Genomic DNA, 13,327 nt, shown 5'->3' on the forward strand with positions numbered 1-13,327 from the left:
AAGTGCAATAGAAATGAAAAGAGCATGATAATCAACTGCTTTGAACCTCTAATTTAGCTTTGATTGAAAAACGTATTCAGCACACCATGCTAAAACACTTGAGTAAAACAAAAGCAAGAATTTTATCATCCTTATGAAATTAAAGCTGTCAAACCATACAACTAAATTAAATTAATGCACAAAATCAACCATGGAACTGCAACCCATTAAAAAAATGCTACTGTAAATAAATACTTACAGTGTCATAATCCATTAAGATAATACAAACTTTCACCACAATATATCCACATATTATAACTATAGACAATTCGCCTACACAGTAATCAGCCATGACATCTAATTAGAAGAATACAGACCAGTCAATTTATGGTATTCTTTTATGCAAAATTTGTTTTCACCCATGTGACAACCACTTTGAAATTTCATAAGAATAAAATCTGGAAAGTCACATGAATACATTGCCCGTGTAACTAAAACTCGTGCAACCAAAGCCCACAAATCAAACAGAGTTCATAGATCATATTACAAACTTTTGAGATGATGTCCGTGTTTATTCCCTACTTATCACTAAGTTCAACTTATATCCTAGCATGAAAGCTTAGTACACACTTTTATAGCAAGACAATTACATAATTCAGGTTTAAACACAAAGACTAGTCCAACTAGTTATGTTAAGAAAAGTATCCAAATCTGAGTTTTTTTTTAAATCTCCCTTTTGACATTCAACTGGCTACTGTAATCAGTGCAACAAAAAGCTGACTGAAACTCGTCAATCACTAGTCCAGAGCACATAGGCATCAAAACTTCTCAGAAGCAGAGCAAACTACACAAGCTCGACAGCTTCACTACTTTATCTTCTATGGCAAACTCTCCTTTCATTTAACGTCAACAGTGGAAAATGCGGGCCAGATGCAAATCTCTAAAAGATTCTAGATAACATAGGAAGACATACAACTGTGAGTCTGTGATGCAATAGTAAAGAAAAAGTAAACAAAGAGCCACTGAATATTGGAAGTGAAAGAAGAAAACTTCAGATTGAACAAGCCAATTGTCAGGACTAAGCGTTCGATAAACATAACTTGAAGTAATTCTCCATGCATCAAATTATTTCCACAAAGAAAAAAGAAGCATACACATTATTTCCACAAAGAAAAAAGAAGCATTAAGTTTTCATTTCCTGAATCAACCTTACAGAAAATGCCTTCCAATCCAAATCTGAGTATTTAGTGTTATTGTATGTGACAACTTGATGTACACATAACACCTGGAATATACAATCTATACCCAGATTAGAAAAGGGAACTTTTCCCACAAGTCATTACTTCACCAGAAACACCAAGGAACCATATATGAATGCAGGAAAGAACTCTATTTTACTAACACAAACAATTAAAGAACATTACTTTAGCATTTACCAATAATTAAGAATGCTATGAGATGTAGTTACACAAAAACAGATTGAGCTAAGATGCTAGAAGTAGAACAGATTCATTGTACCAAACAAAGAAGAAAAGTAAATCCAAACTACAATAAAAAATGAAAAGAAAAAATTCCCTTCAATTAACCAAAAATAGTCCCATAGTTATCACTCCGGGCAAAGCACAAAAGAGACGGGAAGAAGAAATAGAAGTGATTACCCTCTTGGAAACAGAACGAATGTTTCGTGTTGCAACCTTGGAGAAAATTGAAGTGCGCAGTTCTGGAGGAAAAATCATTCAGCCAGAGCAATAAATATTTTGAGGTAAATGAGTATGCTATTATGCCTCATCTAAAGCTTGTCTAATTGCCTCATCTAATTTGGTCATTATTATTCAATTCTCCCCCTACCAAGTCCAGTTGTAGCTGATTTTGTACCAAAAATCTTTGGGAAGTAGCAAGTCCTTCCCAAGTGGGCCAAGAAGTAGAGGATACAATTAATCTAGGGGATTCACGATAACTAGGTAAAAAATTTTCCCTAAAAATCAACCGAAAGAACTAACCCTAGAAATCAACCGTTTTCTCTTCAATTTCCTCAAGAGCTAGTGAATTTGGTAACAGCCTTGGTGCCTTCGGAGACGGCGTGCTTGGCCAATTCACCGGGAAGTACAAGTCTCACAGTAGTCTGAATCTCCCTCGACGTAATCGTCGGCTTCTTATTGCACCTGGCGAGCCTGGAAGCCTCCTGAGCCAATTTCTCGAAAATATTGTTGATGAAGCTGTTCATGATACCCATGGCATTGCTGGAGATCCCGATGTCGGGATGGACTTGTTTCAGCACCTTGAAGATGTAGATCTTGCAGGTCTCGCTGCTCTCTTGACTCTCTTCTTCTTTTTGTCGCCGGCAGTGGCTCCGCCTTCCTTCGGGAGTTTCTTCCTGGCCTTTGGCTTCTTCTCTGCCGGAGCCTTCTCGGCTGCTGGGGCTTTCTCGGCCACGAGCTTCTTCTCAGCCGGCTTCTTCTCCGCCTTTGGTGCCATCGCTGCTTTTGAAGCTGAAATTAGAGAGACTTTGACGGGAAGGATAAAAAACGGGCTTCGATTTAAAGACTGGAGAGGGGAGATGTCTGAGAGAGAGTTCAACACTTAGAAAAGTTTATTTTGCATCTACGTAGTACAAGAGACTTGGACAATTTTGCGCCTCTTTTTTTGCCTTGAATTTTAAAATTGCGCCACTTTGTTTTTGTCTTGAATTTTAACTAGATTTGGACATCATAATTCCCCCCCTTTTTACACAAGAAAAATTGGTGCAATTTTGTCTTTTATAATTGTATTTGAAATATAGATTTCATTTTTATTCATTATTTTTGTGTCACAATTTTAAAGTTTTAGTATGATTAAAAATTTTAGTATGAGTGGCAAAATTTTTTAAATTCATATAAATGGAAAAGCATTTTAATAAAATTTAACTAGTTCTTATAAGTGCTAAAACTTTATATCAATTATAACTACTATTTATAAAACTTCACTATTAATCCATTATCTTCAAATAAGAAAAAAATGCACAATTCAACTAATACATAAAGTGTATTAGTTAATTAACTATGGAGTTTATGATTTATCCACTTCGATAACCGATTCAATTTGAAAACTCTTATTTAAATTCATATCAAATTAACTAATAATCATTCTAAGTTAAGTAGTCACAAGTTTATTTACACTAATGAATTTTTTATTTTTTAATTATTTTTTATTCTAATGAAGTTATTACATATACAAGAAAATTAAACTAATAAGGAGGCTCGTAAGTATACAACAACTAAAAATCATTAGAGAACACATAATGATTACAAAAAATTAAGAGTAATAGTTGCAAAAAACAATAAATATTTAAAATCAAACAGTGATAAAACTAGTTGTCACTAACAGCTATATAATGTTATCAGTGACAACAATAGCAAAGTTGTCAAAGAAAGGTGCTATTATTACTGACGACTTTTAGAAAGTTGTCACTATTGCAGTTCCCGCTCTCTTCATGACTCCTGGCGGGAATCGAATTGTGACAACAATGCAAGGTCGTCACTGATGTGTTGGCTTCCTTGACTCGATTGTGACAACTTGCCGTATTGTGGTTAAAGGACCCCATTTTGTGACGATTTTTTTTCATCACTGAGAAATATTGTCACTAATGACCAAATTTCTTGTAGTGCATACGGATTGCGGGCGGATAGGCTCAGTGAATCAGCCCCGCCCGCCACCAGTGGAAGCAAGCTGCCCATTCCCCCTCTGCCCCGCCACCCCTTCCCCTCTGCCTAATTTCTTGGGAGAGAACCAGTTTGCTGATCTCCATGACTTATCCCCACCAACATCTGGCTATGTGAAGATATGGCATGCTCCAATTTTGCATTTGTTAACTTCTGGCCATGTGATGGAAGGGGCAACAGTGGTTATGGTAAGGCTTCTTGATCGGCAGTGGTTATTGAACAGGGTTTTTAAAAGAAGGGGAGGTTTTCAAGGAAGGAGAGACGGAGGGAGAAAGGAAGGGAAAAAAAAAGGAACGCCAGCGCCGGAATAGGTGGCCGGCGCCGGAAATGGCGGCGGAGTTGGTGGCCGGCGATGAAGGTATGGTGGATGGGGTGGGGGAGAAAGAAGAAGAAAAGATAGGTAGTTTTTTGTGTATTAAATATTTTGAAGTGTGTAGGTTAAAAAATTTGATAAGTTTTTTTGGGTTCCTGTAGCTAAAGTTGTTAAAAAACTAGTAGCTAAAAAACTTGGCCAAAAAACTCACTTCCAAACAGGCCCTTAGTTTTATGGGTATCTTTTCCTTGCCAAGAAAACTAATGAAATGACTGATAGTTTTATTTTTTTTTTTGGCGTGTAAAGGCAACCACTTGAGTGATTTCAGGATAGACAATGATGACTTTAAGCCATCAAAGCTTACTTTGCAGTAAAAATGTATGGCTCCAAAATTTTTCTCAGTCTTGTTAAAAGCTATCATATACATATATGTCTGCTTTTTCTCCTACGGATTAATTACTGAGTAATAACTTTCTTGGCCCATGACAATAGGAACCGTCCGTCGTGGTGTCACATACCTAAGGGCGATTCACACTGATATTTCTAAGGTAGGTAGGACCAATAGGAACCAAAGGATGACTCAGGAGCATCAAAATTCGGTTTGGACTTTGGACCCCAACCACTTTACACTAGAGCGCGTTGTGCAGTACATCCATGGGCCTTCACCTTCCCCACCACAAATGACAAGGACAGGACAGGAGCATAAAAATTGGCCTTCCGTTGCGGCCTTATCTCTCTACACTACACTAGAACGTGTTGTATGTGTATCCATGGGCCTGGTCCTGGGCCTTCCCAACCCCACCACTAATTAAACGAGATGCGACAGCGACCCTCGTGTCCATTTGTTTTGTTTGTGACACTCAAGACAGCGCCAATAGAGGGAATAGGTCAACTATTCACACCATAGACTCATCTTCGCCTATGATAGGATAGCAACCTTTTGACCATACAACCGTGGCCTGTTTGTACGTGTCAGAAGACTAAAAGGTAAACGTAACATGCTGTCTAACCTCTCGTTTAGGTCGTGGTGGATTGCTGGTTTTGGAGTTTCTGCATAAAAATGTATTATTATAGTGATTGGATGTATGCAGAAAAATGATTAGAAAATTTATTTACGGAAAAAATGTGATTTTTTTTTTGAAAAAATGACTTTCCAAATGATGTCTAGAGTCGGGTACAAAGTACAAACTACCCACAACGAATACGAATACAAACTATCAATCACAATTATTAGATTTAAACCATGCTTTTATCTATTGTCTAAGAGTAGTAATTCTTAATTTCAGCATTACTAGAAAAATGTAAAACCGATTCCGCAGGTTTATACTTGGTGTGTTTGAAACACTTCTCTTTAAAACTTTTTTCTCTCCCTTCTGACTAAAAACTCTTTTAATCAAAATCTCCTTCATCTCTCCCATCAAAAAGAAATCAAATCTGATCCTTTTCATGGGAGGAAGTACCCTTTATAATTTCTAGTTTCTCTCATTTGAATAAATTATCTCCTAAGATTTCATAACGAGAGATTCTTCTCTCTTAAGATTTCCTAGTAAGAGTTTCTTCTCTCCTACATTATTTTAGTGAGAGTTTTATTCTCTTCTGGGTTTTTCGTTGTGAGAGTTTTTCAGGTTTTTATCTTTACTAAATTTGAAATTTTGTAGATCTAGAATCTAGTTTCTCAGATCTGTAATTTCTCCATTATTTTCAGATCCAAATTTCTCTTTGAACTTGAATCAATTTTAATCAAATCTGATTGTCAGCAAACGTGCACTAATATATTGGGATACAGCGATCCATCTGGATGGAAGATATATAGAAGTTTAATGTTATCTTTATTTGTATTATTTTCTTAAATCTGTTATATCTATTGATTTCAGATATATATATATATATATATCTGTGTCATATTTGTTTGATATATTTTCTGCTATTAGTGCAGATTTGTTTGAATGAAATGATCTTTTCTATATATAAAAAAGGGATAATTTCAGAAACCTCCCTTGAGATTTTTGACAATTTCAGGAAGCCCCCCTCAATAATTTAAAATTACACATACCTCCCCTATCAGTGCAAAAGTACTCTACTACCCCTCATAGAATACTTAAAGACATTTTTTGTTGGAAAAAATTTGAATATCCAAACCAAAAACAAAAACAGCAACAATTGATTCTCTCTCTTGGATGCCCCTTACCTTGCTTTTTTTCCCACATCCTCCTTTGCCCAACTTCCCATCGCCCCCTCTCCAATTCTCGTCTACCCAACTTTCCTGTTCTACTTTAGGACACTAAGTATTGCCCATCAACTCTTGCCCGTGCTTGTCCCCCTTCTTTATCCTAATTGACTTCTCCTTTTTTTTTTATTTACTTTTTCTACATCAATTCCCTTCTCTTTGCAAACTTGATTTGATTAGACTCATCCCTTCCTCCTTTTTTTTCCTATTCAGGGTGTAGTGGGTTTGATTTTTTTTGTATCTATGTTCTTTATCCAATTTTAGTTGATTATGGGTGATAAAACTTGGTGATGCCAAAGATCAATCATTGAGTTTTTCAAAAATTAGTTTTTCAAATGCTATAAAAAATTTTAAAAAGTACTCTAAAAGGTACTCTAAAAAGTAGTCTTAAATTTTTTTTAATGTTTAAAAAATATCCCAAAATATATTCTAAAAACTCTACTACTCTTAAATATTCCAAAATATATTCTAAAAATGTTTCAAAATATACTCTAAAAACTTTGCTACAGTCAAATTTTTTAAAAACACTCCCAACAACAGCTAATCCAAACGGAGCCCAAGAGTTTGAGAAATGGATCTTTGGTTTCATAAAATGGGTTGTTGAAAGAAAACAAAAGGCTGCAAAGGGAGGAAGAGTAAGGGGATTTGACATGTGGGATTGGTTGTTGATGGAGTGTTGGTTTTAGATAAAATTTGAGGCTTTTTATTTCTGGTAAAATTTGATGGAGTATCGATTTAATTTTATCAGTTTAATAATAAGAGGCGGGTGTATTTACCTTGTAGAGAAAGTGTTGGGGCTGGATAGAGAGTAAGAATTAGCCTAGGCTGCCGAAAGTACATTGGATTGCGATGTTTTGCGTGCCTACAATTGTTGGAATTGCTTTTGATTCAGCTTGGGATGTTTGCTTGGCTTTTCCGATGGTGTTGCCAAGAAAAAGCAATCATCAAAATTCTTTTTATTTTATTTTTAAAAAATTTTTGGTAGAGAGGATTTCTTGGCTTTTTATAGTCTTGCTTGGAAGAAGACAATCAACAAAAGAGGGCAATTAGCGAAGACGATTAGCAAAAATCTTTTTCCTTTTCTTTTTTTTTTGGCAAGAAGGGTAGTTTAGGATATATGAAGGAAAATGTAGGCCATTGGGTCTATTTTTGAAGCATAAATAGTGAAAGCAAGGGTGGTGGGTGTAATTTTTAAAATTTAAGGAGACCTCTCTGAAATTGTTTGAAACCTCAGGGGAGGTTTCTGAAATTATCCCAAAAAAAATTCAGCATTACTAAAGTAATTGTATTGTGTTTAAACAACTTGTTTATTTGCTTTTTCCTCTTTCACATCTACTAACATATATCATCGTAATCATATTTTACATGTAATAACGTGTAAAACAAAACCATCGTAGTTAGCAATTACTCCACTTCATATTTTAGTCCTTTTCATGGTTTTACCCAATTACTCATGGTCACCATTGCTAGAGTTAGGCATTGATTTTAAAAATTGTATCAAGTATGTAATCCGTTTTCTCTATTGTCCAATAAAATGTCCTCACTAATTAGTTTTCTTTTTCCAATTCACTTTATCCGCATAAATGAAAATAATATTATTCGTCGTGGAATCACATTTTTTTAAGTGTATTTGTGTTCTATCAATATTCAGTGACAAATACAAATTTACATTCATTTGTCTCTTCTTTCATTGTTAATATCCAATGCACAAATTTAATAAAATTATATATTATTTTATTTCTTAAATTCACTGAATTATAAACTGCCAAATTTCTAATATATTCTCTATGCCTTCCAATTCAAGAAAACCATACCATTTCTCCTCCTAAATACAAAGTTATATATCAATTAACAATGTTTAATAGACAGCCCATTTATGCATTTTCCCTTAAAGGCTCTTCACTTATTACACTTTTTTTTTTTATCTTACACTTTACTGCAATGGTATGATATTTCATACAATGACCCAATTCATTTTTATCAACAAGATGTGGCCAACAACCATGCACTTGTAACTTTTGCCTAGCATAATGAACATTGTCTAATGTAAAGGGCTATATTACCATATATATATATATATATATATATATATATATATATATATGTAGAACTCAAATTTTTAAAGATTTCTAATAGTGCCAACACCTGCAATTAAGATCTTATAAATTCTCTTAAACTCTCTTGACTCTTATAGATACTCTTAACAAGATTTATTAACTAATGTTTTATATATAACCTACTAGACTTATTGTGTAAGAAATCACTTACGCAAAAAATTACTAAATAAAGTATAAATTCCTAAATTACATAACTACTAAAAACCTGATTCTAAATAAAACTACTAAATTATTAGACAAAAACTTGTAGTCTTGATTCATTTGCCAGCAAATCAATCATATAGTATTTGTTAGCCACTAATTTTTTCAACCCATATCAAGTCTTTTACGTGCCACCAATAATAGCTCTTTTATCGGCATTGACCTATTACCCAATTTGAACTTCATCCCTGCAAGAAGAACGACGATCTAATTTGGACAACAAAGAACTCGGGGTGGTTGGGGGGAAGCAGAAGAGATGGGACCTTATGGCCCTGCTCGCCAACTCAGTTATCTTAGAGTTAATTGCAAGAACCAAAACGTGCACATCGTGTTTTGCTTTGCCATCTAATCTTCTTCTTCTTTTGTTTTCTTGGCTTTGCTATCTAACCTGACTGTTCTGACACCAGAAATATTTGTAAATTTATTTCTTGCCCATTTGAACAAACTTGAAAATATAAAAAATGACCTCTTTTAATGCAGTATCAATTACTTCTGGAAAGCAACTTTGCTATATATCGCAACCACCGACACCCCAGGCACTAATTATTTGACACGATAACAGTCTTTTTTCTACACATGCTTCATGCTTCATGTCTTTTTTATACTTTGATCTTATCAGCTCATTCTACCATTTAATGCGACCGAAAAGAAAGTGAAACTGTCTCCCAAATCTGCCCGAATACCGTCAAATAAATAGCCTACATGAATGTGTTATGTACTATAATCTTTTTCCTACTGCAGCTTGATGAAAATGGGAAATAGTTTTACCCTTCAACTCGTACAGACAATCAACTCGTATAGACAATCAATATGCACAATTTTTCTTTTACTGCAGTTTCTACATTGATCTCCTTTTTCTAATATTAAGTAACACGATGAATTAATCTCTTAAACTTCCAAATTGCAGTAATTACAGACAGATGTTTGCCAACTTACAACTACAGCTTGGCTAAATTTCTCAAGACAAAGAAAAATGTTTTTAAGTAGGCATCTATGTGCAATGTAGGTATGAAACCAGAGAATTCTAGTAGGGTTAATTAGAAATATCCAAAAATATACAGGCAATTCATAGAATTATACTTATTAAAGCATGTCCTAATAATTATAGTGGAAGTAGTTTAAAAAAAAAAAAGGAATGTTGGGAACAAATTAAGCTAATTAAAAATAATCATTGTCTTTGTCATACCTAACAATTTCATTCAAAAATAATTATTGTCTTTTTCATACCTAACAATTTTAAGTTAATTAAATCACAGTTTTTTTTTTAAAAAAAAGATAGTAAGACAAAATTGTATAGTTTAGCTTATTAAACATTCAGTTTTAGATATTTATCAAATATTATAGATAGATTCAGTATTAAGATTCAGACATTCATATATTTCTTTTCAGCACTTAAAATTTAGCAAATTAATTGTTTCAATATTCAGTTTCAGAATTCAGATTCAATTTTATCAAATAGGACCTAAGTGTGTACTCCTAATTGTAATTGAATTTGATATTTTAAAATTGACATTCAATGCAAACTTTTATGTTTAACTAAATTTGATTTTTCAAAGCCACAATTAATACAAAATCTCAAATTTAACTAAATTTGATTTCTTGTAAATCATATTTAGTACAAGATGTTAATTTTAACTAAATGTGATTTTATAAATGTGACATTCGCTACAAACTCTTAATTTTAACTGAATTTGATTCTCTGAAAGTCACTTTCATAAAAAAAAAATACAATTTTAACTAAATGAGATTTCCTTACATTCACATTCTATACAAACTCACAGTTTTAGCTACATTTGATTATTTGTTGAAACGTGATGCAACATGTTTGGTATACGTAACTTGATGGAACATATTTGTGCATTTGATATTTTATTTGATCAATGTTTCTAAACAAACTTGAAGTAACATATTTGCGGACGTGCTAGTGTATAAGTCAATATTCCTAGTTACTCAATTTGTTAGGATCATAATCTGTTTTATCTTTGTCGTTGCTGTTTAGTTTAGCAAATGTTACTCCAAATCCTAGGCACATGAAACAAAGAAAATTATACTTCTTTTTTGGTACAAAAAGAAAAATTACACTTCAATTACTGCATTAGTATATGGTATTTTACAAAATTGGTGACAGAAAGAATAAGTTGTGATGCATATGTCATCTTACGTACCTTAATATGCAACACTGGTCTGGAGTAAATAAAAAGGAGAATTTATGTAATCAAAATAGCAATTAATCAATCTTACAATTTTAGTATTGAGTTAGTTTTTGTTACCTATTGCATAAGTCCAATGCTTGACGGAGCCCTCAGTTTTTCAATCGCCTTCGTGAAGATTAACACCATGTACTTTGTCGGAGCAAAGATTTGGAGGTTGGTGTGCTTTACCACCAAAGCTATGGAAGAATTCATCAGGATCAGGCTTGACCTTTATCTCAGCTTCTAAATTTTCCAGCCAGATTTGGACTAGCCATAATTGGTTGAAGCAATACTGAAAAACAACTATGCATTTTTTCCTAGTAAATGTTGTATCAACTCAACTGGCTGAACCAACGTTTATAGAATCAATTTTCATGTTGCAGTAGCTTTAAGATTATTACGTAGATGAAGTCCACATTTTGTGCTTAAGATCTCAATTGGAGAAAACTTTCAGATGATAGTATTTACTACTTGCGTAATTAGCTTGATAATTTTATTAGAGGGGTAAAAAATGTCGTAGCATCGGTTCACTTGGTAGTAGACAAATTGTTTTTCCCAAGTTCTACAATGTTTTTTGGATGATTGGAAAAGGAATTCAGAGTATGTTGACAACTTTTTTTTTAAGGTAGTCACTCGTATTGTTGCAAGAATGGAAATAAAAAAAAAAATTTGGCCCTTCAAACCAAGAAACTGTACATTCATCCACTTCATGAATGGTGAAGCGCAATAGAAAGTCGTCTATTTTTTTAACTTTTTACTTCTTTTCCTTTCTTTGTTGGATGCTCAACAACACGATGGATTTGCTGAACAACACCATGAAAGCAACTCTTCGGCCATTTCCATGTTGAAAATTTCAGAATGGAAACCTCAATTGTTGCAAAGTCGATGCTTGACAACTTTAAGGTGGCATAAAGTGACTATGATGAAAGTTCAAAATACAAGTGAGAACTAATGCTATAGTACAAAGAAACAACTTCAAAATGGCAGCTGCTAATAATTGGCATCATACATATGCAACATTTATTGAAGACCTAGGACCAATTGGCATACACAGGGATAAAGATCTTACTAATGAATTGATCCATGTAGCACAAAGATATGCATCTAATTCGATTACATTCTTTATTTTTTGTTTTGCTTTTCCGAGAATTGCAATTTTATTGTACTAATTCCTTTTACTGCTGCAGAAATCTATATGCTCCATTACAAGCATACATATTAGGCCTTGATAAGTGAAGCATCCACATCCTTCCCCATATGAAGTAGCCAGTCCAGATATTTAGTTGGACTAGGCTCATTCTCGTTCAGTTTTTCATAGTCAATGGTGTATTTGGCAAAGCTGGAGTCACCTCTGGAGATAACTTGTAACGTTATTATATAGTTCTTGTAGTGCTTCATGCAATCTCCATCTATTGCCTCAGAAGTAATGGTCTTGTTCTCCTCATCAATTTTGAGCCTGTCTTTGAAGACCTCAACTTTGCCATCTATATTTTCATCACAAAAGTAGATTCATCAGTAGCTATCAGGCTCTATTTGCCACATTTTGGGAAAAAATCAATGCAAAATGAAAATTCTAATGGAAAAAAAAAATGAATTAGGAACGTTTCATGCTTCATAACACCAAATTAAATTACAATATACACTCCTTATAATTGATGTCTTTCTAATTTTCTTATGTAAAAATTAAACAATTGACCAAGTATGCTAACTACTTCACAAGCAAGGGCACAAAAAAACTCATAAAAATGAAAGGGGTAAATGGACATCAAGGCACAAGTGGAATGGTGGCTTTACCTATGACATAAGTCCACAGCTTGATAGAGCCCTCAGTTTTCCAGTCACCTTCGTGCACTTCAATCCTGTTAACTTTCTCATTCGCAAGATCTGGGAGTTGGTGTGCTTTAGCGCCAAAGCTATGGAAGAACTCATCAGCATCAGACTTCAGCTCGAATTCAGCCTCCAACTTACCTACTAAATTATTAGCCATAGGAGAAAGTTTCAAGAATTGATTAAAAAAAAAAATTACTAATAACCTTGATAATACTATGTATTATGCAATTCAGTCACACCTGATTTATAGATGCTTCATGAATTGGTTGGCTCCCACAAGTTAGAAATGTGTGGTTCTCTCTTTCTTTGCTGCAAAACACACGTGCCATCAATGAACATAGATGCATGTTGCAATGTCTTTTCAGGCAAATGATATATTGCCAGGTTTAGCCAATATTGTCACACAAAACTATTAGTTATATCGGCAAGTGATGCAATCCTATCTCCAACAGCGAATTGCACTGTGAAATACTATTGATCATGTGGGATTTACTTTGCTGTCTAATCCCTTATCCATTGAAAGCAGAAATCAAAGTTGCTGTACATTCCAATTGACAATTCCTCGGGCAAGTTTTCTTTATTTTGCTAAGCTGTGCGTCTAGGGCATCATGCCAATTAAATTCAACCATAGAGAGGATAATTTCCACTTTGCGTCCACAATGTTTTAATAGATTTTCAGTTTGCACTTGAAAATTTTATTTTAAATACTTTATCATATTGGAAATTACATATATTTTTCTCTTAAAAAGTAAAATTATCGTCGTTAAACT

At 33.8% G+C, this 13,327-nt stretch overlaps 1 protein-coding gene and 1 pseudogene across 1 annotated transcript; both read right to left on the reverse strand.

Moving 5' to 3' along the window:
• Window positions 1-1,943: 1,943 nt before the first annotated feature.
• LOC113753686 lies at window positions 1,944-2,531 on the reverse strand (annotated as a pseudogene).
• A 9,040-nt stretch (window positions 2,532-11,571) lies between these two features.
• Window positions 11,572-12,755, reverse strand: LOC113753136 (MLP-like protein 28). The gene is made up of 2 exons (XM_027297233.1): window positions 12,522-12,755; window positions 11,572-12,211 (listed from the first exon to the last, which is right to left on the reverse strand). Exons 1-2 carry the CDS (start codon window positions 12,712-12,714, stop codon window positions 11,946-11,948), a joined length of 459 nt encoding a protein of 152 aa, XP_027153034.1. The 5' UTR covers window positions 12,715-12,755; the 3' UTR covers window positions 11,572-11,945.
• Between the last annotated feature and the right edge of the window lie 572 nt (window positions 12,756-13,327).

The sequence above is a fragment of the Coffea eugenioides genome, chromosome 11, assembly GCF_003713205.1.
Source record: "Coffea eugenioides isolate CCC68of chromosome 11, Ceug_1.0, whole genome shotgun sequence".
NCBI classification, from domain to species: domain Eukaryota; kingdom Viridiplantae; phylum Streptophyta; class Magnoliopsida; order Gentianales; family Rubiaceae; genus Coffea; species Coffea eugenioides.